The sequence below is a fragment of the Desmodus rotundus genome, chromosome 6 (assembly GCF_022682495.2).
Source record: "Desmodus rotundus isolate HL8 chromosome 6, HLdesRot8A.1, whole genome shotgun sequence".
Taxonomy (NCBI): domain Eukaryota; kingdom Metazoa; phylum Chordata; class Mammalia; order Chiroptera; family Phyllostomidae; genus Desmodus; species Desmodus rotundus.
Genome location: NC_071392.1, coordinates 89,752,610 through 89,775,373, shown reverse-complemented (window position 1 = coordinate 89,775,373; position 22,764 = coordinate 89,752,610). Strand labels below are relative to the sequence as shown.

The following is a 22,764-nucleotide window of genomic DNA, read 5'->3' as shown; positions in this document are numbered from 1 at the left end:
GTGAGCGGCCGTTCCTGTCGCCTCCCGGTGTTACTCCTGCGATGCCGTAGTAGGTTTGAGCACTGACTTTGTCTGGATCACAGCAGCAGAAAACGACCAGAGCTCCACAAGGTGGACCCTGATAAAACGTGAAGAAATAAATGCTTTTTCCTAACCCCAACCTTTGAAAAATTCATATACCTCACTTGTGTGTACATGTGGTATAAATAATAAAAAGGGGGAAAGAATAAAGGGGAGTGGTCGGAAGGAGCTGTGGCTTTCCCCACACTCACGTCCTTGCTCTGACGGTGTGGAAGGAGCAGCATCCGGGGAGTGGGGGGAGCAACTTCAGGAGTTGCAAGTGGGAGCCAGCAGCAGGGGGACAGGCAGCTCATGGCAGAGCTGGGAGTGGACAGGAGCCCCTCATGATGAGCATGGCCACGTGATCAGCCAGGAGAGAGGTGAGACAACCCTTCCTCTCTCCCAAGTCTCTTAGAGGGAGATCTCCCGTGTGTCGGGATCAGTGTGGGCTGCCGTGTTCTAAGGGCTCCTCTGAAGCTAATGGCCTCAATGCTGTTCCCATCCAAGACCCACGCCCCATCCTTGCAGCATCTGTGGATTCTCTCAACCTCCTCCCTCTTCCCTTTGGGGAACTGACAGTGCACCTGAGCATCATACCTGCAGAGCAAGGAGTTCAGCAGGAAAACATGCAAGGCAGCTTCTGGCAGGACAGGGTTCACTCAAGGACTGTGGAGAGTGACCTGAGATTGGGCCATGGGGGGACAGTTTGAGCAGGAGATGCGGTCCTGGCTGGGCTGCTGAGTCATACCCGTGCAGCCAGGTCAGGGTCAGCCCCATGGGGAGTGACCTGTGGGGCTGAGAGGGGCCCTGTGCTGAGAGGGGCCCCTCTGGCGGGTTGGTGCTTTGTCACTGGCATCCTGAAATCTTTTGATGTTTAAACAACGAGCTTGGCATTTGCTGTGTGTGAGCCAGACCCTGTGAATTTCAACGCTGGTCCTGCTCTGTGTCACTGTTGGAAGTCAGGAAACTGTTACCTGGCCCTTCACGGTGACTCGAGTCCTTAGCATCTATAATTGGTCCAAGGCTCCGGACCAATGACATGTCACGAACACCGTCATTTCCAAATCTTGCTGCTTCCCTGCATTGGCAGCCACCCTATTGTCCCCTACTTCCTGCCACATCTGGCCTTCTTACTGCTTCCCCAAAAGCTTAAGCATTGACCAATCAAATCTCTCAATCTAGTGAACCAATACATATAATAAAACTCAGTATTTTGGTGGTGATGCAGCAGACAACCGGAACATCGTGTCCACTGAGAGCTCGGATAGCCTGCCTCTCACTGGAAACGGGTTCCAGTGCCTGTGGCATCCGTCTGCTGCGTGAGTCTCGGACGGGTGCCTCCGTCCAGGCCTGGGGTGGGGGAAGGCAGAGAGGGTGGGAGGGGAATTGCGTCTGCTCCCTGCGAGCATCTGTACCTGTCGGGCCCTGCGCACGTTCAGCTGGCACGAACCATATGAAAAACCCAGAGAGGCCGTGTGGTCACAGAAGGCTTTTCCCCAAAACCCTCTTCCTCCCTTCCCCGTGGCTCCCAATGGTATAGACCCCTTCGGCTCTGCACCTGAGTCCTGTAAATTCTGAATGAGGAACTGAGACCCTCCTGAAAGACTGGACTCAAGGCCCACAGCAGACAATCACTAGCAGAACCCTAGGGTCCCCCAAGTCACTTGCCCGACTTCTTCCTTCCAGAATCACCCCGCCATCGCCCACTGCACAGCGAAGATGAACAGACGCTGTACTGGGCTTTCTGGGCCAGACTTGGGTCATTTAATAAGGGCTCTTGGGATCCACCACCATCATCCAAAAGACTGAACATAGCTTTGGAAATCTGGGTGCTGGAGCAGGCATATGGACCCAAGGTTGGAATTTGGCAAAACTGTGGCACCACCCAGTTACCAGACACTGTTTCTGTCTCTTTAAAGACAAACAGTTCCTCCACTGGCCCCACCCAATCTCAGCTTCCTGGCTCAGCACTTTCAGGGGTGGGTGCCAACTCCCTCCTCACAGTGAAAGCACAAGCAGCAGCTGAAAGAGCTTCATAGGGGAAAACCTGGGAACTGGCCAGCGGGTTGAACAGGTGAGCCTGGCTGCGAGGGCAGTGGGGCCAGGGCAGGTGCAGGGGGTGGTTCTGGTCTGGGGGGGCACTGGGCACCGTGCCAGCCCCACAACGGGACGAATGTGCCGTCAGAGGGCAGTGGTGGGGGGTGGGGAGGGGAGTGAGGGGCTGCGTGTCCTACTGACAGGACATGTGTGTGCGGACGGGGCGCCTTCATGTGTTTGCTGGCGTGGCAGACGCAGATGCTGCTGCTGAGCCTTCCTCCTCCCTTGACGGGAAACTTGTGTCCCCAGGGCCGGTGACCAGGGCTGATGGTGATGTAGAGACCAGGCCGCCCAAGTGCCTCTGTTCACTGCCAATCTCAGGATGCCAGGCCGTGTGTTGACCCTCCAGGGGTGGCCCTCATCCCTGGTGGCCGAGGATGCTGGGTCCCTCACTCAGCGGAGAGAAGCTGGGGCCCCACCATGTGACATGGGTAGTGAGGACAATCCCAGGGGAGCGCAGGGCTCTTGTGCAGGAGCAGTGCAGAGAACCCCCTCTATCCCCCCAGGCTGGGGTCCCTTCAGTTCTGGGTTCTGGGAGAGAGGGGGGTTCTTGGCCCCAACTGCTCCCTGTCCAGCTTGACCAGTGAGATTTTAGAGTTGGGGCCAAGAGGGAGTCAGGTGGAGGCCACTGTGGGCCCTGGTCAGGGGAAAAGGCAGGAGTCAGAGGAACTTTCAATTGGATCTATGTGCTGCGCAGTACCTGTGAGCACTGTGACCTTGGGCAAGTGTCTCAGCATTTTTGAGCCACACCATGTCCTTATTTTAAAAGTTAGCATAACAGCCCCAGCCAGGTTGCTCAGGTGTTTGAAGTGTCTTCCTATACAGCAGAAGGTTGCCTGTTCGATCCCAGTCAGGGCACATATGCAGGTTACAGATTCGGTCCGCAAGTAGGGTGCGGGCCGGATGCAATAGATCGACGTTCCTCTCTCCCATGCACACTTCTCTCTCTCTCTCCCCTCTTTTCTCTCTAAAATCAACGACCATATCCTCGGGTGAAGGTAAAACAAAAGTCAGACTAATAAAATGAGTCTCCTTTCCAGCCCTTTTTGGGGAGTAAACGAGGTAATGCATAAATATTTATCTGGGTGCTTGCTGTAGAGTATTCAGCAGTGGTGATCATACACCCAGACTAAATTTTTAGTTGTGGAAATTTTAACTGTGTCAAGACAAAGGGAAGAGTAAAGGGAACTTCCGTCAACCTGGATCAAGCTTCAACAATCATCCTTTGATGCCCATCTGTTTCACCCGTCACCTCACTACTCTCATCCCCGCCCGCGTTATTTGGAAGCAGGAGTCAGACATTGCTTCTGTTTGCCAGTACATATTTGAAACCATTGAAAAATATTGCCATCTGCAGACTTCAGAAAGCAACGACAATTTTTTTAAAGAAAGTGCATTTTTAAAAAGTTTTTATTTATTTTTAGAGAGAGGGGAAGGGAAGGAGAGAAAGGGAGAGAATCATCAATGTGTGGTTGCCTCTCACACGCTCTACTGGGGACCTGGCCTGCAACCCAGGTACGTGCCCTGACTGGGAATCAAACTGGCGACCCTTCGGTTCACAGGCCAGTGCTCAATCCACTGAGCCACACCAGCCAGGGCAGCAACTAGAATTTTTAAAAAGCAGTTACCACCTGCATTCAGATTTTGCTGATTTTCTCATAATTTTAAAAGTTGTTTCAAGTAGGATCCAAATAAGATCCATAAATCACAATTGTTCCATATCTCTTAAATGTGATTTCATATGTCGGTTTCTACCTTTTCTGTTCCTTTCTGGGAGATTTCTCTGGGTAAGAAAGGGGGGTCTCTTGTCCAGTAGAATCAGGCAGTGTGTGTCCCGTGGGTTCCATCAAAGCTGTCCGCTCACCTGCTCCTGTTGTTCCAGCACCCGTGTGAATTTATGGCTAAGGACGGGCTTGGTCAGGTTCAGGGTGGACTGACTTTGGGTGGGAACACTTCATAGGTGCAGCTGTGAACTCCCTTCGGAAGGCATGTGACGTCTGGTTGTCTGTGACAGTAACTGACACTGATGGCTGCCTTAGTTTCGTTAGGGGTCACAAGGGATGGCACTCAAAGGCTGTCACTCTTTCTCCATGTATTGGATGGAATAGTCCTGCGACAAGAAAGCTGCCCTCAAGCACTCTCTGGTCTCCACGAAATGCAGTTGTACGAGAGACAGAGACGCCGGATCCTCCCCTTTGGTTGTCTTTCTAGCAGACTAGCAAGGGAGCCACAAGCCATTTTAAGAAGGCATTGCTGTGAGCCCATGGATTTCAAAATATTTGATACATTTCGATGTATTAGAATTTTAGCAATGCTGATATTGTCCCACCTGGGTCCTGTTGGATTCTGCTGAAGTGGTCCTTAGTCCTTGTGATGAGATCCTGGTGAGTGAGTGGTGAGCACATCTGGGCATCTGGCTGACAAGGGCGTGTGGGCCCCACGCACACGTGTCCTGCCCAGCCCCGGAATCCATGCTTTCTCCTCGGAGCCCTGACGTTCGGTGGGAAATGGCCTCTGAAGGCCAGAGCTGGACGCTGAGGGCGCCCATTGTCACCAGGCTCATTCCTGTCTCTGCCTTTTCAACGGGCTTCAGACTACGCACACACAAGCAACTACGATGAGGATTTTTTAGAACAATTGGATATCTTTTTTTCAGGTTTTGGATTTTTGGTGATTTGGGTGGAGTTTTTGTTGTTTTTTTGGGGGGGGGTATAGAACTTACTGGAGATGGACGATGAAATAACTGCATTTCCAAGTCTCTTGGACCAGTTCCTTATGGGGTTCATCCACCTCGCAAAATACCATTCGAGTTGTTTGTTTCATTTGCTTTTGACATTAGCACTTTAAAGTGTAATTTTTGGTGTATCATTAGGTAAATTCCCTACCTGGTTTCAAGATCAAACCTATTAAACCTATGTGTATCCAAGGCACCTGGTTTCTAGCGTCTGTCCCTGTCCCCGCCACCCTGTCTCTCCCATCCTGCATAAGGAACTTTTGTGTCAGTTTAGTTTTCAGATTATCCTGCTATTGCCTTTTCATAAAATGAATAACGTACGTATATTAAATTTTATAGATGATGTTCACGTTGCCCCTCATTGGAGAAGTGGCAGGTGAACTCTACATTACATTCTTCCCTTGGTGACAGACTTCCTGGCAGTCCCCCCGCACTGGGGCAGAGAGACACGTCTCGGTCCTTTCCACAGCTGGCTAGTCCTTCACGGTGTGAATACACTTCAGTCTATTCAACTCATGCCCTACCGGCGGCCAGTTGATAGGGTTTTGTTTTTTGCTGTTATGAGTAATGATGCAACAAAGAGCCTCATGTATGACTTTTGCTGCAAATTTTGTCAGCGTAGTTCAGGGACATAGGCTAAAATTGGGGATTGGTAACCAAAGGGAAGATGCATGCGGACTTTGCACGGTATTTCCAGCTCCTCCTCTGTGGGTTGGACTGTGTTTCCCTCCTCACCAGCCGTGCAGGGGGGACCTGCTGCCCCCACCCCTCCTCCCACTGACTCTAGCACGGTCTGCGGTTCTGCAAGACCTGGAGGTGACAAAGAGCATCTCACCTCAGAAATAGAAGTGTAATTTTAAATAATTTTATCTAGTTACATTATTTTTGGTTTTGATTTCTTTTTCTCTATTATGAGTGTATGCTACTGTCTTTTGATATATTCAAGGCATGTTTAAATTTTTTCTGAATGTTTATTTCCATCTCTTACTCCATTTTCTATCAAGTTGTTGAACTTCAGTTTCTGTGCTTTTTGATGTTCTTTGTGTAACAGGGAAATTCACCCCCTTGATGTAAGTTGGGAAAATGTTTTTTTCCTAGTTTGACATTTTTGCTTTAATTTGTCTCTGGTGCTTCTTGTTCCACATTATGTGTGAGAATTTTTTGTTATCAAGCTTAGTCCTTTTCCTTACTCTGTGCCAAATCTTAGAAATATTCCCCCTACCCCCAGGTTACAAAGAAATTGTCCATGTTCTTTCCCTTATGTCTGTGGGTTCGCTTTTCCATGTAATCCTGGAATGTAACTGAAACCTGAGTGGCGTGAGGCAGAGGAGGCAGTTCCCTCACTCCTGTGTGGTCACCGTGAGCCCAGAGTGACCACACCTCTCTCTCTCTATTACCCACCTCTCTCCGTGCTGAGGTGAGGTGCGGCCTCGTTTAATCTACGGTAGCATTGCAATTAAATGGAATGCAAGTGAATACGGTATGAACAATTTGGTCTATTTCTGAGTTTTCTGCTTTTGTTTCCCTGTTCTCTCCATTCGAGCACCGGCCCCGTATGGCTGCGATTACGGACACCACGTGTTTGACTCCTGGTAGGGCTAGTCCTCCCTCCTTATTCCTTTTCTTGGTTCTGCTGAATAATTTTATTTTTTACTCATCCAAATGAACTTTATAATCCTTAATTTTAACTTTAACGAAATATCTATGAATTGCATTTTTATGAAATGTTTTCACCATGAGTCAGCGTTGAATCTGGTCAAATGTCTTTTCAGCGTCTGGGTAGTTTTCTTCTATTAACGGGATTGGTTGTAACAACTGATTTTCTCATGTTGAACCATCCTAGTATTTCTGAAATAAATCCCTCTTAACTATGGTGTGTACTTTTTAAAGTATGTAATTATATATTTAAGACTTTGTATTACTATTTCCAAATGGGACACATCTGTAGCTTTATTTATTGGTGAAATCTTGGTTAGCCTTTGGGATCACTATTATATTTTATTCGCAGAAAGACTTGAAACTCTTCCTTCTTTTGTGTGTGATCAGGGACAGCTCAGGGAGCACGGAGAGGTCAGAGCTGTAAGGTGTAGGTGTGCTCCCCTGGGAGGGACCTGGACCTGGTGCTCCTCTGTGAGAAAATTCTCTTATTTCCTCCGCAGTAATTGGCCCATGCCATCTCTCTGTCGTTACCGAGATCAGTATGATGACTGACTAGTACAGATTTTCAATGAGGGGCAGAGAGTTGGAATGGTCCTCACTTACCTAAGTTGACCTTCCGCGTCTCCTTCCCTCCTCAGGGTCTTACAGGAACCTGCTCCCAGAGCCTCTCCACCCAGCATGGCCGGCCTCCGGGACAACACTCTGCGGATCGTCCTGGTGGGGAAAACCGGAAGTGGGAAAAGTGCGACAGCAAACAGCATCCTGGGGGAAACAGTATTTGAATCTAGAATTAGTGCCGTGTCTGTTACCACGAGCTGTCAGAAAGCATTGCGGGCCTGGAAGGGGAGGGAGCTTCTTGTTGTGGACACCCCAGGGCTCTTTGACACCAAGAAGAAACTGCCGACCACCTGTAAGGAAATCAGCCAGTGTGTCCTCTTCTCCTGCCCTGGGCCTCATGCCATCATCCTGGTTGTACCGCTGGGCCGCTTCACGGAGGAGGAGCACAAAACGGTTGAATTGATCAAGGTCATCTTTGGGGACCAGGTCATGAGGCACATGATCGTCCTGTTCACTCGCAAAGAGGAATTGGAGGGTCAGAAGCTGAGTAGCTATTTAGAAAATGCAGACAAACGCTTAAAAACCATTATGAGTGAGAGTGGGAATCGCTGCTGTGCCTTCACTAACAAAAATGCAGACGAGGCTGAGAAGGAAGCTCAGCTGCAGGAGCTGGTGGAGCTGATCGAGGCATTGGTGCAGGAGAACGGAGGGGCTCACTTTTCGGATCCCATCTACAAGTACTCACTGAAAAACTGGAAATGTGTGGAAGAGGCACTGAACAAAATTCGTGCTGAACGAGCAGATATGGAAAAATGGGTAAAAGAGAGGTGTGCTCGAAAAGAAATATCAGAGCAAGAAATGGAGAAAGAAATGGCATCCATACAGGAGAAATATGAAAAGAAACTGAAAACTGTAAGGGAAGAAGGTGAAGAAAATATACTTAACAGTATTTCCAACTGGATTTGGAGTATGCTTTCAAAAATATGGCATATGTTCTGGGCCTGATACAAATTTTATTTTTTCGTCTTAATTACTGTGATTTATCAATGTGCTAGACTGTATTTTCCAAAGATGGCTACAGCAATAACCTCTATCCCAGCTCTGCTTCTTGGACTCTGCACTGTTATCCTTCTATTGATTTGGGGGCTCTGTTCCCCACCTTGAAATTCCATGCACTCTGTGATGGCTTTGACGAGTAGTGGCTGGTCTGACTTCTGAAGTTAGACAGGGACGGTGCCGCCCTGCTCTCTGGGGTACGCGCCCTCAGAACTGCAAGGGCGCATGTGTGGTCCCCGTGCTGTGAGGAAGTCCGCGTTGCCCATCGAGAGGCCCCATGAAGAGGACTGGAACCCTGGCCCCGTCCCCTGGCTGCTCTTCCATCTGCCAGCACAGCCACCTGCCAGCCGTGCAGGTGTGGCTGCAGGGCAGTGGGCTCTCCAGCTGCCAACAGAGCCGCCTCAGAGGAAGCTGCGGACAGCAAAGCTGCGCCACCCCCACCACATCCTGCCCAGTTTGTAGATTCATGAGAAAAATAAATGATGTTGTTTCAAACCACTAAGCTTTGGGCTGGTCTCTTATGCAGCGATAGGTCACCAGAGCACCCTCCCAGCTCGTCTCCCTCCCACCCCCACAGTGCCGACACAGTGAAGAAGTGACTGAATGGGCACAATCAGGCCAGAATACACTATGTAGAGTTCAAAAACTCAGTTTAGGAGAATCAGATAAAAAGCCTGTGTATGCCACGTGTCAGCCTGCCTGGTGATGCTCATCTTTTCTGTCCACGTGTACAAGCCTGTGGTCAGTGAAGAGCAGGCCTCTCCAGCAAGACCGTTCTGTGGTCCATGGGGGTCTGGGAGGTGCTAAATCCTCATATTGTTTTTCTCTCTTTTCTTTTTCAGGGACTATCCTGACATAAAATGTCCCCGACTATATCTTAAACATACATTCTGTGCCAATTCTATCCCTTTGCCTCTGCAGACCCACACTTTGCTCCCCTCACCCTAGCTCTGTGCCCCAGGAGGTGACTTACGTGGGTCACATTGTTACTCATCTCAGGGGTTTTGCCACTCGGGGTGTTCCGTTCAAGGACGAGACGTGGTGGCCCTCAGAGTGGTGGCTCAGGTGGGTGGTGGTCACCTCACAAGTCTGACTCCCGGTCAGGACACAGGACGGGACTGTGGGTTCCGTCCCTGGTCGGGACGCGTGTGAGAGGCCACGGAGGGATGTGCTTCTCTAACTTCGATGTCTCTCTGTCCCCCACCCTTCCCCTCTCTAACAATGAATAAGTAAAATAATAAAAAAAAATGAGACCTGGTTGTCACAAGTTAGATTTATTTACAAGCAGCCCATGAAGGGGACAGGGGATTCACACCCTGAGTTCTCTCCTTGGGAAGGGAGGCTGAGCCAGTGCTTCCGTGCGCTCGCTGGTCAAGGGCACACTGGCTTCCTCTTTGCAGTTGGCTTACCTGGCGGGGCTCTTGCCAGGTGCACCCTGCTTCCAGCTGGCCTGCAGACACTGTGCTGCATGTGAGCATGTGGCAAGAGCAGCAGTTAGTGAGAGTGGCCCCGACCTAGAGGCCCCTGTCCTATCTGTGTCCACGCCAGCGGGACTCCTGGCTCTCTGAGTCTTGCTGGGCTCCTGCCAATGGCAAGTCTGAGCAGGAGGCCTCTTTGCGGTAGAAAAGCGAGGCTGGGGTATTTGCTATCCTGCCTCTCCCGCTGCAAGGTCATCTCTGACCTGCTGCAAATTGAAGCTGAACGTCACACCTCCTGTACTGAACCCCGCTTTCTGGATTCCAGCTCTCCTTCACCCCCTTAGGGGTAGAGCGTCATTTCCTCACTGTTACCAGCAATGTCCCTTGTCACTTGCATACCCTGTGCCACCCCCTGTAGGAAACCCTTGCACTTGACTCTCCCCCAAGTACCTCATTGGAGGGATGGATCCACCTGAGCAATACCCAGAGTCGTTTCTCTTTCAGGTGTACCCCGATCTTTATTATTATATTTTTAAAAATCCCCTCCAGTGCTTTCTGACACCAGAAACATGTCTCCTGAGAGCTGAAATCTGTCATTGTCCAACCAGAATACTTTGCACTCATACCTGACGAGTGTGCTAATTAATGTAGCATATTTACTAAATCACAAGTCAGCGCCCTGAGGGATCGGACCCCCAGCCCAGGGGACTTGCTAAGTCAGTGGTTCGGATCATGGCGTACTGGGTGGAGAAAGTTGTCCCTGGTTTTGGGTATTGTTGTCCTCAACTGTGTTTTCTCTCGTGTGGGACTGTATCGATGTTGTGGCATCTGAGAGAGCAGCCACCAAACGAGCCACCTAGAAGCTTCTGAAGCCACTCGCTGTCCTCTCAGGGCCCACTGCAGAAGAAGAGGGGCATGTGAAGTTGTAAGGGCGGTCAGCAGGGGTGAGGGGCCGGTGACAGGTGGGACAAGGGTCTCAGCCTGGGCACATCCTCCTAAACGCTAAATCGTTGCATGGGTTAAGCAGAGGAGCTGAACTGGGATGAGCTCAACCTGGGCCGTGACTGGTGAGTGAGCCAGCTGCAAAGAGGGGCTCAGCGTGGAATTGCCAGGACGGCGGGTGTGAGTGAAGGCAGAGCCTCCCCTGGGAGAGGCAGAGCTTGGAAGCATGCGTCCCGCACTTGTCACACGTGAAAGTAGACCTGTTTCTTCCACCAAGCCTGGTGTCCCTTTGGCTCCGACACCCAGAGCAGTGAGCCCACTGTGTCTGTTACACTGGGGAGGTCATGGGGAGGTTGTGACCTCCAGTTGACCTGAAAGCTGGACTCAGGCTCCCCCTACCCCCAATCATTCACCTTGTCCTGTGCCTTCCCAGGAGCTGGGTCAGGGACTCGGCCTTCAGAGAGTGATGTGCTGTTGAGACCTTCCAGATGGTGCCCTTGACTCAGCCCAGCCTAGGGGTCTATATACACTTTTCAGACCTGGCAGGTGCACCAAATACTTGTCTTGGGAGCCACCCACGACCAGCCTTGGAAGTAAGTTCCCTGGCTCATTAAACTGCCCCTCCCTGTCTTCAGTGGTCTGCTGCTGTCAGGGGTCTCTCCCTGCTCCACAGAAAGCCTGGTTTCAGATTACTCCTGGGAGGATTCAAACCAACATGTGTTTTTAAAAGAGCAGTCTCGTCCTGGCTGGTGTGGCTCAGTAGATCTTGCACCGACCTGCGAACCAGTTGGTCTCCAGTTCGATTCCCAGTCATGGAACATGCCTGGGTTGTGGGCCAGGTCCCCAGTAGAGCTGTGCAAGAAGCAACCACACACTGACGTTTCTCTCCCTCTCTTTCTCCCTCCCTTCTCCTGTCTAAAAATAAGCAAAAATCAATCTTAAAAAGAAAGAAAAAAAAAAGAGCAGTCTCATCTACGTTTATCAATAAATATGAAAAACAGAGGGACTACACCAACAGTTCTCAAGTTCTTACTTCCTGTGTAAAAAGCATGTTGATTTTCTAAAATTCTCCCTAAATCGGGGTTTGGAGTCAACAAACAGCCATGCTGCAGAAAATCGCCAGCATCTCCTGCCCTGGACCTGAGGTCTCAGCTCCGAGTCCGCGTCTCAGCCCCTCATGTGTTCTGCAGATTCAATTGTATGTTCACCCCCCAAAGTCAAGTCCTCTTCCATTGCTGTTTGTTTAAGCCCTTTCCCCTCTTCCATCTCCCCCCGTCCCCACGCCCCGTCTGGTAACCACCAGACTGTTGTATCTGTGAGGATTTGTCTGTCTGTCTGTCTGTCTGTCTTGTTTGTTCTCTTGTTGCTCACTGTTTTATATCCCACATTGGAGTGAAATTATGTGCTTTTTGCCTTTTCGCATCCGACTTATTTCACTTGGCACGATTCTCTCAAGGTCCATCCCTGTTGTTGCAAATGGCAGTATCCCATCCTTCCCGCGGCTGAGTGCGCTCCGCTGTGGGCATGTGCCACATCCTCCTTATCCGGCCAGACGTCGGAAGGGACTTAGCTTGTATCTGTGTCTTGGCTACCGTGCATAATGTGGCAGTTTACATGGGAGTGCATATATCTTCTTTAAAAATATTTTACTTACGTATTTTTAGAGAGAACGGAAGGGAGGGAGAGTGGGAGAGAAGCATCAATGTGTGGTGGCCTCCCGAGTGCCCACAACGGAGCACCTGGCCCGCAACCCAGGCCTGTGTCCTGAGTGGGAGTCGAACCAGTGACTTTTTGGTTGCAGGCCGGTGCTCAATCCACTGAGCCACACTAGCCAGGGCACACTTTACATTTTTAAAAAGTTTGAAATATGGCCATTGTTCACATAGCTTTTTCGCAAAGTCCTAGTCACCTATGTCCGTTGTCGTAAGAAAAGCATTTCTCTCTTGAGTGATTTTCTCCAGCGTCGATGCCGTCTCACTCTGGATCACTGCCTGACTTTTCCTCTGAGCTTTCAAGAAGACTCCCTGCAGTTTTATTTGGACATTTTAGAGGGGGGGGGGGTCAGCACATCCAAGAGGGTAGACTGTGTGGGACCAGGGTCCTCCAAGTGGTAAAAATCGGAGCGAGGAAATGGTGGGCCAAAGTTGCACCCGAGGAGCTCTGAGGGGGTTCCGGGCTGAAAGGAGGGCGCTGGCGGGCTCTGCAGAGGGCGTCCAGATTCTTCTTGCTTCTGGAGGCGGGCCCGTAACACTGTGCATTTTCATCTTACAAGTGCTCTTGCTGTGTCCCATAAATTGTGGGTTGTTGTGTCTTCATTTGCATTTGTCTCAGGGTATTATTGTTTGATTTCTTCCTTAATCTCATCGTTAACCCATTTATAGTTTAGTAGCACAGTATTCGGTGTTTGTGTATTGGTGTGCTTTTCCTGTTTTTTTTTTTTTTTCTCTTGTTATTGATTTCTACTTTCAAACTCTGGCGGTCAGAGAAGATTTTTGTTATGATTTCAATTATCTTAAATGTATTAAGACTTGCTTTGTGTTCTAAAATGTGGGCTATCCAAGCAAGTGTCCCACATGCTTTGGAAAAATCTGCATGTTCTGTTGCTCTCGGGTGAGGTGCTCCGAACACATTAACTCAATTCATCTGGACCAGTGTATCATGGAAGGCCGCTGTTCCCCTGTGGAATTTCTGTCTCAAACAGCTGTGGTTGATGCCGGTGGGGTGCAATAGCCCCCACCATGACTGCATTGCCGTTCATCTTTCCCTTCCTGTCGGTCACTATTTGCCTCGCGCACACAGGGGCTCCTGTACTGACTGCACAGATGCTTCCAAGGGCCACACCCCCCTCCTGGGCTGGCCTGTGACCACCATGGGATGGCCTTCCTTGTCTTGAGGCATGGCCTTTGTTGTGAAGCCTACTTTCTGTGCAGAGCCCTCTCACAGGAGTCAGTTTGGACAGCTCCTCCCCTCACTTCCTCTCTCCTCCTCCAGGTCCTCAACGTCCTTACTGTAGCACAGCCCTCAAACTCAGAAACTGGAGCAGGACGCAGATTTTCCAGGTAGAGGAATGTGGGTGATCCTGTGTGTGTTGGGGGGAGTGGCAGGGAAATGTGGGATGTGGAGCATCGGGGAGCCCTCATCCGGGATCCCGGATCCGTGTTAAACCTCCCCCAAACTTGCTCTCAGCGTAGATTTCAAGTTGCTTTCTGTTCCCTGTCTCTGCTGACTGACTTTGGAGTGTGATCTGTTGTAAAGGCTGAGCCTGCAAATTAGCCACTCTTACAGGTTTGCTGCTCAGAGGGTATTTGTACAAATAAATGATCCCTTTCACCTCCTGCAGGATTTGTACATAAACGTGAAGCTTTCCAGGGTGGAGCTGGGTGAGTGGGCAGAGCGGTCAGACACAGGGCAGCCACACCCAGGACCAACTGTGACTTTGTGGCCAAAGCTGATTTCTCAAAGTGCTGGGCTTCTCTTCTCAGTTTACAAGAAGGGGTTTTCTACTCCCTATGCTTAAGGCATGAAGACATACGTCTTCTTTCCAAAGGAGTGTCCGTCTTTCTGACAGTGTTTCAAGTGTAGGAGCCTGCCCTTCCCAACTGGCATTTTCAGCCTGTCCCAGGCAAAGTCCGCTCCACTTCCAGTTCTTCAAACGGCTCTCCCCTCTGCCAAACATGTGGCGGCTTCAAGGAGACGAAATATACACACTGTAACACCACGCTTCTGTGACAGTGAGCGTTGATGAATGAGGAAGGGCGACCTTTTTCACAGATGTAGGCTGCGTGTAAAGATCAGAGAGGAAGCAACAATCAGGGGATTTTGATCAATTTATTTATTTAACAAATATGTGTTTGTTATATGCGAGAGCGAGATCTCTCGTTCCAGGAACTGACGGACTCAGACTCTTAAGCGATTTATAGATGGTTTATTGGCCAAACAAAGTTTTTACCTGCGCAGGGGCGAACTCTCCGATGAGAGCCGCGCCAAACGCTCACAGGCTAGCTCTTTTATAGGGTGAGAAGCAAGCAAGCAAGTTACAAAAGCAGGAGTTGCTGTTATCTCTGCATAGCTCTTGGCTCTGGAGGAACATTAACCAGATGTTAAAATTTTCTTTTGAAACCCTGTCTCCTGTCGATAAGAACCACCTGTCCCACTTAATTTGTACCCTCAGTTTAAAGATAAGGGTCCAGACCCGAGATGAGTCCGGCACCCAAAGTTTTATGGCCCTCTAACTAATTGGCTATAACTCAGAATGAGCCCTCTGCAAATCACGTATTGTTTACCTTTACTTTGGCCGACAATGTTGTTTCTCTCCCCTATCTATTCTGGTGACCTTCAAGAGGTTTTCTGCTTAGCAATGCCTATAATTGCCTAGCTCTCTTGCCTAGCTCTCAACAGTGTTGTGAACAAGCCTGTGTCCAGTATTGTGTTGGCCCAGGTAAGAAGGGAATACAAGACCCGGAGGGTCCTAGCATCGTCACGAAGCTTACGCCCTCACGGGGCAGAGTAGAGAGGGAAGACACAGAAAGAACTCCTGACTCAGGTCTGCGCTCCATGGGAACGCCCGGGAGCGCTGGCAGAGCCAATGTTGAGGGGACCTCAGTGTAGCTATACGGTCAGTGGTGATGGCATTGAGGGGAGAGGCGTCGGAGAAAAATAACCAGGTTTCAGTTTAAAAGCAGTATGATTGTAGAGGTGAAGCAGGACTGAGGATGAGAGGGTCAGTTAGGGGCTGTGACAGGGAAGCCAGTCCCAGTGGCCTGGCTTCATCTGAATGTGGGAGCAGGGACACTGCTGCACGTCCTGGAGGTCGAGTCCGTGGGACAGATGAGCAAAGTGAGGGGAGACACGGTTTGGCGACCCCACGACTCCCCAGGAGCCCCGGGCTGAAGGCTGAGGCCGTCCACTGAAGGTGGGGGGCGGGGGCGGGGGGGCGGCAGGGGGGGCAACGGGATCATCCCCGAGACCTGCAGGCAAGACTGGCGGCACAGCAGGGGGGTCAAGGGTTTCCTGTGGCCAGTTCTGTGGGAGATGCCTAGGAACTTGCCCAGTGGAGAGGCTGACGGGAATATGAAAGTTCAGAGCTCTGGGGAGTGTCTAGGCTACAGATAGGGTTCAAATGGCGGTCAGATCAGCAAGTTCCTGGGGGGCGGGGGGAAGGCACACAGGAGCCCAGCTCAGGAAGCACCTGAAGCCTGTGTGTTTGTGCAGAGAAGGAGCAAGAAGCAAAAGGGAGACTGAGCAGGGGAGTGGAGGAGAAGTGCTGGGAAGGAGGGGAAATGGAGTAGCCAGTCCAGGGGGAAGGAGGGGCTGTGGCTGCAGGAGGTGTGGTTTGCAGTTACTCTCCATTTCCCTGAAATGAGTTATGTTTCTTGCCCACAGGAGCTCACATGACAATGGCAGCCCCATTCCACAGCTCGAGCTTCAGCATCAGCGAACCCGGGGCCAGCCACGGTGAGAGGGGGCTCGGGCTCCCCAGGCCAGGCTGATGGAGGGGACATGGCAGGGGCTCTCCTGCCCTGTCTGACAGTGCCCAACTGAGCGAGATCCAAATACCCCCAAGCCCGTTTCTCATTTTGTCTTCATCGACTCTGCTTTTTTTCCCCCCTCGACTCCCCACCCCGGTTGCTCCTGATGTGGCATCACCGCCAAGAGGAAGAGGGGTTACAGTGTGCTGAGTGATCCAGGCTTGATGAGGGTTCTTGTCTCCCACCTCCCTACTTGCACACACACCAGGAGGGCCGGCTGTAGCCTCTCCGGGTGTTTCTCTGCCCCTCTCTTCAGCCCCAGGAAAGGAGGAACGTGAGAGAGTAAATTCTGAGATTTTATTCAAGTCCCTATGGTCCCTGCTCTGGGTGGCCTCATAAAACCAACAGAGTCCCAGACTGGCTCACCCTGTTTCTCACATAAACCCCCCTTTACTCTCTTATCTATGGGAAGTGGCTATATCAGTTGAACTGGCACTGGTTTGCAAACCACAACGTCGTGGCCTAGAAACATCAGTCATTTGGTTGGCAGTTCTTGGGTCTGCGCCAGCTGGGCCCCTCTCAGCCAGACCCGCTCGTGACCCGGTGGTAAGCTGGTGGTTCAGTGCACAACTGGATCATCTTTTTTTAAGAACAAATGCATTGGGCTTCATTGGTTAACGACACTGTATGAGGTTCAGGTGTACGATCCTATCGTCCATCACCCGTGTGCTGCGTCGTGAGCTCACCACCCGAAGCCTTGTCTCCTCCCGTCACCACACATTTGACCCCTTGACCCTGTTCACCCCCCTGCCACCTCCCTTTCCTTCTGGTCACCACCATACCACTGTCTGTGTCCGTGAGTTTGTTTTGTGATTTCACTGTGGCTTCCTATTTTGTATCCCACCTGTGAGTGGAATCACATGGCTCTTGTCCTGTCTTCACGTGACTTACTTCATCGAGCATGATGATCTCAGTGTCCAGCAACTGGATAATGTGGAACTGGACAGCCCCATGGACGTGTCCGGTAGTCCACAGGCTCTGAGGCAGGCCAGGCTGATGGTGATGAGTGGGGCTGTGTCCCTCATCACCTTGCAGGCGAGTCCAGCTTCTTCCCCAGGCAGCTGCAGGGCCTGCGCGGCAGAAGGAGACAGCCAGCCCCGCGCGTCCACACCTTTAGGACCCACGCTGGCATCACGCTCCTACTGCCATCTCGTCCACAACCAGTCACTCGGCCCACCTGGGTTCAAGGGGTGGGGAAACCCACTCAGCATTGGTGAGCAGACCTGCAGATCCACGTCCCAAGGGGGCATGTCACACGGACCGCCATGTGCCCTCAGCATTGGCGCACTGCCGCAAGGTGCAGCTGGCCTGTGGTGGCCTTTTGTTCCACCTCCCAGGATTTTCCCCCTCCCTGTGCGGGGACAGCTGATGCCCTCAGGGTGTCCTTAGGTGGAGTCTTCCACTGTGATGCTAACGCACAGGGATCTCACCTCCCACCCACGTTCCCCTTAATGGTAGGCATCCTGTGTCCCTGTGTCTCAGCTTCTGGAAGCTTACTCTGTCATCCCAGGATTCTGGGTATGAATTGTGGGAACTTGGCCTCAGGGGTGCCGTGGCTACTCCCTGGAATAGCAACAGCTTCCCATAGAGGGTGTGGGAGGTGGGGAATCACTACTGATCTTGTGGAAGCCAGAAATGGGGGTTCTGCCAAATCTCTCCTCTGTTTGGTGGATATTTTGAAAAATCATTCCAATTACAGAGTAGGCAGAAGGGGGCATACTGGAAACAAAGGGGCCAGTCAGGGGACAGCCGAGGCACGGATGCTCATGTAGCTTCGGCTAGTATGGTGATCTTCTCCATGGAGAGAAGCGGTCACTGTGTGGACGGAGGCAAGAGAACGTGCCAGTGGGTTGGGTCTGGAAAGCAGAGGGAAGAGAGGAATCAAGGGAGAGTCCTAGGCTTTGGGTCTGAGGGCCCGGGTGACGGTGATGATGTCTGTGAAAGGGAAATGCAGGCATCACTTGTGTCACTAATGTCATCGGTGTGACCGAGTGGGCACGGACTCTGAGCAGAGACGGTGACTGTGTGTGATACAGGGTCTTCCAGCTGGCCTCTGTCTCACACATGGGCCGTGCTGGGGGGTCTTCTTTCTCGGGAAAACAGGCCTTCAGGTGAGGTTGTCAGGTGTCTTGCCCGGTCCTGGGCTATGCTCACTGAATGCTGAAGCTTCCACTGCAAGACCCATAAAAGAGAAACAGAGATTTACTGAACAGAAGTAGGGAGAGTGCTGCACAGATGATCTGGTGTTGAACTTGACAGAGTTACTTTGAAAACATCCTCCGGTTGGTAGGCCATGCTGTTCTGTTATTAACCTCCAAGTTTGCCTGGAGGTAGGTACGCCTAAGCAAGTGAAACTAAGAAAGCGTAACTTTACTGATGCTAATCTGCGTGAGTTGTTGTTGTTGTTATTTAAGTGCCAAGGGATTTTACAGTAACTTCAGAGAACCGCCTATACTTTCTGGTTCTAAGTCTTTAACACGTTCATTGAAAATAGGAAAACACCATTAGATTTCTACACAAAGTTGTAATTTTAAGAAAGGCATTTTGTGCTTCTGTGGGTCACAGTCCCTACGGGAGGGCTGTAAATGTGACAAGTAAAGGGACACTGTCTTTCTGCCCAGGTGCTCTGCTCGCACCGCAAGGCGGGAGGGCCTGAGTCCCCCCCCACCCCCCCACCCCCCCACCCCCCGCCCTGGCTTCTTCACGGGAAGAAGAAAAGTTCCCTTGTGAATATGACGGGGGGGCGAGAGGGTCTTCTGCTGTGAAGGCCCACAGTCGGCTTCTGTGTCCCTTCCTGCTTTGGCTTAGGAGGGACAGCTACTACAGTGGCTCAGAGTCCTCACTCACACCTTTGGGCGCCCTCCTCCATGGGCCCTCAGCTGCCAAAGGTCAGAGTGAGCAGCCCAAGGGGATCCGGAGACCTGCCTGGGGTTCCCTGAGTCCTGGAGCAGGAACAGGCAGCCCAGGGCTTCCTCAGAGCTCCTGTGGGTGCAGGGGTCGCTCATGAGACAGGGCACAAGCAGGCAACAGAGATGGGCACTGGTAGGTGGGGGCCTGCAGGGGAAATGCTGGGTGTCAGTCCTCACACTGTGGCTTTGTTTCCTGATGTCCCAGGGCTTGGAAACCAAGACCCCAGAGAGTCACAGCTGAGACTAGTCTTAGTGGGTAAGACCGGAGCCGGGAAAAGTGCCACAGGGAACAGCATCCTTGGGAAGAAAGCGTTTCATTCCAGCATCGCAGCAAAATCCGTCACCCAGGTCTGTGAGAAAGCGAGCTGCCTGTGGAGTGGGAGAGAAGTCGTGGTGGTGGACACGCCTGGCCTTTTTGACACCGAGGTGCCGGATGCTGACACACAAAAGGAGATTGCTCATTGCATTGTCCTGACCTCTCCGGGGCCTCACGCACTGCTCCTGGTGGTCCCGCTGGGCCGGTACACAAAGGAACAGCAGGAGGCAGCAGAGAAGGTGCTCACGATGTTTGGTCCCACAGCAAGGAGATACATGATCCTCTTATTCACCCGGAAGGACGACTTGGACGGCGTGGCGTTCTGTGATTACATAAAGGAAGCCCCAGAGTTCATTCAGGGTCTGATGAAGGAGTTCAAGCATCGCCACTGTTTGTTCAACAATAAGGCGACAGGGGCTGAGCAGGAGGCCCAGAGGGTGCAGCTGCTGGACCTGGTCCAGCGCATGGTGATGGAGAATGAGGGGGGATTCTACACTAACGAGATGTACGAAAGGGCTGAGGAGGAAATTCAGAAACAGATCCGAGCGATAGAAGAGCAATGCAGAGCGGAGCTGGAGAGGGAGAAGAAGCAGATAAAAGAGGAGTATGAGGAGAAAATCAGAAACCTGAGGGATGAACAGGAGCGGGAAAGGAGAGAGTCAGAAATGGTGAGGGAGTTGGCAATAAGGGAAAAACATTGTGTTTCCAGGCAACAAAATGCCAGGGATGAAATTGAGCGTCAGAATAGGATACTTGACATCCTCGTGGGCGTACTGAAGGTTGCTGGTCTTGCTCTTGCCTGTGTGTTCAAAGTCCTTGAAAAAAAATGAAAATCTATATTTCCTGCACATTTTCAGGCGCCACGTCCCCATAGATCTCATTCCCCAAAGGCAGAGCTCTCTGTTTCTGCCCCTCAGGCTCTCAGGACCAGGGAGGGCGGGAAAGTCCACTGTTGGCCATGCTTGGGCGTCTGGTTGATTTCACAGGGGAGGGATGCATCCCCAATTTGTAAAACTCCAAAGCTGAATGTACAGATGCTCCCTGGGAGCTGAACTCTTGCTCAGGCACGCAGGACAAAGGAACGCAGGAGACCAAAAGTCCGTGCCCCCACGCTTGCTCTGTTTATCCCTAGTAACCCTTTCTCCCCCAGAGTCTTTCTAGATTGGCAGATAATCTCCGCCTGTGACTTCTCCTCCCTGGTTTTGCCTTTACAACCTGAAGGATTATTTTACCCATGTGGTTAGTGAAGTCAGTTCTTTGCATGAAGTAATCTATAGGTAGAGATGCTTATAGAATTCTTTCTTGATGAACGTGAACTTGTTGAATTACATTTTTATGGAAGGACCGAAATTGTCCCTTATCATTGGCCCACTGACGAACGAGCACTTGTCTGAAAAACAGATCTCAGAACTCAGCGAAGTGAAATGCCAGAAAAGGTAAAAGACACGGATCCAACGGGAAAGAGCATCGTTTGGAGCGTTCAGATGTTTCTGTAGAAACTCTTCGACCAGCCTCAACGTGAGCGTGTTGCTGAATGACTAGTCCTCTCCGTTTCTTGGGAAGCCAGCTGTTGCCACAGCACCTCCATTTCCCTGCGCCCTGATGACTCCCTGCTGCGTGGGTGCTCAGCACACTGCTGCCCCTCCCCCTTGAATTGTTTGCTTAATTTTACTATAATAAAACTTTTCTATTCTCTTGCATTTGTGCAAAAATGGGAATCTGTTACCTTAGGAAAGGTCACTACTATGTCTTCAAAGAGCACAGGGATGAATTTCACTTTTTGGTAAAAGTTCAAGAAGATTTTGGAGCTTGACCTGTCTACCCCCTAAGGGGCCTCTCTCCATTCCTAACCCCTCTGCCCGTCAGAGACCACATTCTTCTTGGATTCCTTCATTAGCTGCCTGGAGCAATTACGTGTAACCAAGGTTTCTAAGACCTTTGCAGATTTCCTGGTTTCAGATAAGATCCCTTCCATATACGGTAACAGTGGTACAAATCTCTCCCTTCTCTCCTGGGGACTCCTACCCGAGTAATTTCTAGGCGTTCCCAAAGCACATTTCCACGTTGCCCCGGCACGTCCAGGTGGTAACGCACCCGAAGGGAACTGCAGAGGTCTGCCTGGAGAACGGACCGAAGGGCCACAATGCAGGCCAAGGCTGGCCACCACCGGCCAGGAGGGAGAGAGAACAGTCTGGTTCCTTTTTTGAAAAGTTAATGTAATAGTAAGAAATGGTTTCACATCCCAAAAGAGACCAACCGCTTTGCCTTTGTGAGAGGGGGATAATTCATGACGTGTCTCTCCCTCCTGGGTGGTAGGATAAGCCCCTCATCATTCCCGAAGGAAAATGGTCAGCTTGGTGCAGTATGCCTGGTGCTGTCGAGGGACCCCTCCCTGTGACTTCCAAAATCTTCAGTGACCAAGCCAAAGGCTACAGAAAGCTCTGTGTGAATTGCCAGTCTGCATGACGCGGACACGAGGGACAGAGGACAGTGGCACAAGACTGAGAGCGCAGAGGGATGTGTGAGGGGGCAGCTCAGAAAGTCCCTCTAAGAGCAACAAACTTGGGACTGTCCGTGCTGAGGACATGTTCCCTGAGCCAAGTTTCACCAGCTCTCCCAAGGCTGGGAGGAGAAATCTTTGGTGAGGGCGTCGTGCACACCAGGCACTTGGTACAAAGAAACTAACACTTTGTTCCCAGCACACCAGCGTCAAATGGCTGTAGGCCTATTGGTGTCTTGGATAAGATAGAAACGTTTCCATAGGAAGGTCAGATGGAAGGTGAATTCTCACGTGGACTATGCAGCTGTGCTGGACCCTCTGTCCTACATGTGGCACCACAGGTAGTCCCGCTGTGTTCTCTGCATCACGGGGAAGGGGCCGGGGGACGTTCCCCATTGTCCTGTCACCGACAGGTCCCTGTCAGGGTCTGCCCCTGCAGTCTGAAGCAGAAGCTCCCGCCATGAGAGACTGGGGCCAAATAGCGATTCAATTTCTCATCTGACAGCTTCAAAAGATTTAATAATATCTGTACCACCATGCTGAATTTTCTCCCCCGAGTTTACAACATGTCTTCATAGATTTGGGAATTCTTTAAGACATATGATATTATTTGGGCAAGCGTCTTGGATCCCACTTTCCCTATAGCTCTAAAGAAAAACACCTGAGAAGGGTTGACAGGGGCAGGAAGGGGCAGGGAGAGGGAGAGGGTTGCCCTGAGGAATGAGGAAGAGGAGGAATGTGACGGAGACTCTCGAGGGCAGGGCTGGACCATCAGATGCACCCCAAGTCCTCCCTGTGAGCGGCGTCACTGCCTGTGGTAGGCCAGAGAGGCAACATCGGAGGGAGGAAGTGGAAAAAAGTGAACAACGGGAGAAGAGGAATCTGAAATGAGACCAACCCCTGGCATAATCGGTTTGGAAAGGCAAGAGAAGAACGGCGATTGCAGATGCTACCTCCATGTCACCCCCGACACGCACACGGCCCTGC

At 51.1% G+C, this 22,764-nt stretch overlaps 2 protein-coding genes across 3 annotated transcripts; both read left to right on the top strand.

Moving 5' to 3' along the window:
• The first annotated feature begins 2,000 nt into the window (after positions 1–2,000).
• GIMAP7 (GTPase, IMAP family member 7) lies at positions 2,001–8,685 on the top strand. The gene is made up of 2 exons (XM_071221718.1): positions 2,001–2,134; positions 7,189–8,685. The coding sequence occupies exon 2, from the start codon at positions 7,229–7,231 to the stop codon at positions 8,111–8,113; it is 885 nt and encodes a 294-aa protein (XP_071077819.1). The 5' UTR covers positions 2,001–2,134; positions 7,189–7,228; the 3' UTR covers positions 8,114–8,685.
• LOC112308325 (GTPase IMAP family member 4) lies at positions 2,046–20,977 on the top strand. Of its 2 annotated transcripts, XM_024564518.3 has the most exons (4): positions 2,046–2,134; positions 13,516–13,583; positions 15,907–15,978; positions 19,167–20,977. In XM_024564518.3, exons 3-4 carry the CDS (start codon positions 15,915–15,917, stop codon positions 20,105–20,107), a joined length of 1,005 nt encoding a protein of 334 aa, XP_024420286.2. In that variant the 5' UTR covers positions 2,046–2,134; positions 13,516–13,583; positions 15,907–15,914; the 3' UTR covers positions 20,108–20,977. The 2 variants fall into 2 exon arrangements, with proteins under 2 accessions (XP_024420286.2, XP_045054616.2); XM_045198681.2 differs by lacking the exon at positions 13,516–13,583 and having other exon boundaries at positions 2,065–2,134.
• The last annotated feature ends 1,787 nt before the right edge of the window (positions 20,978–22,764 follow it).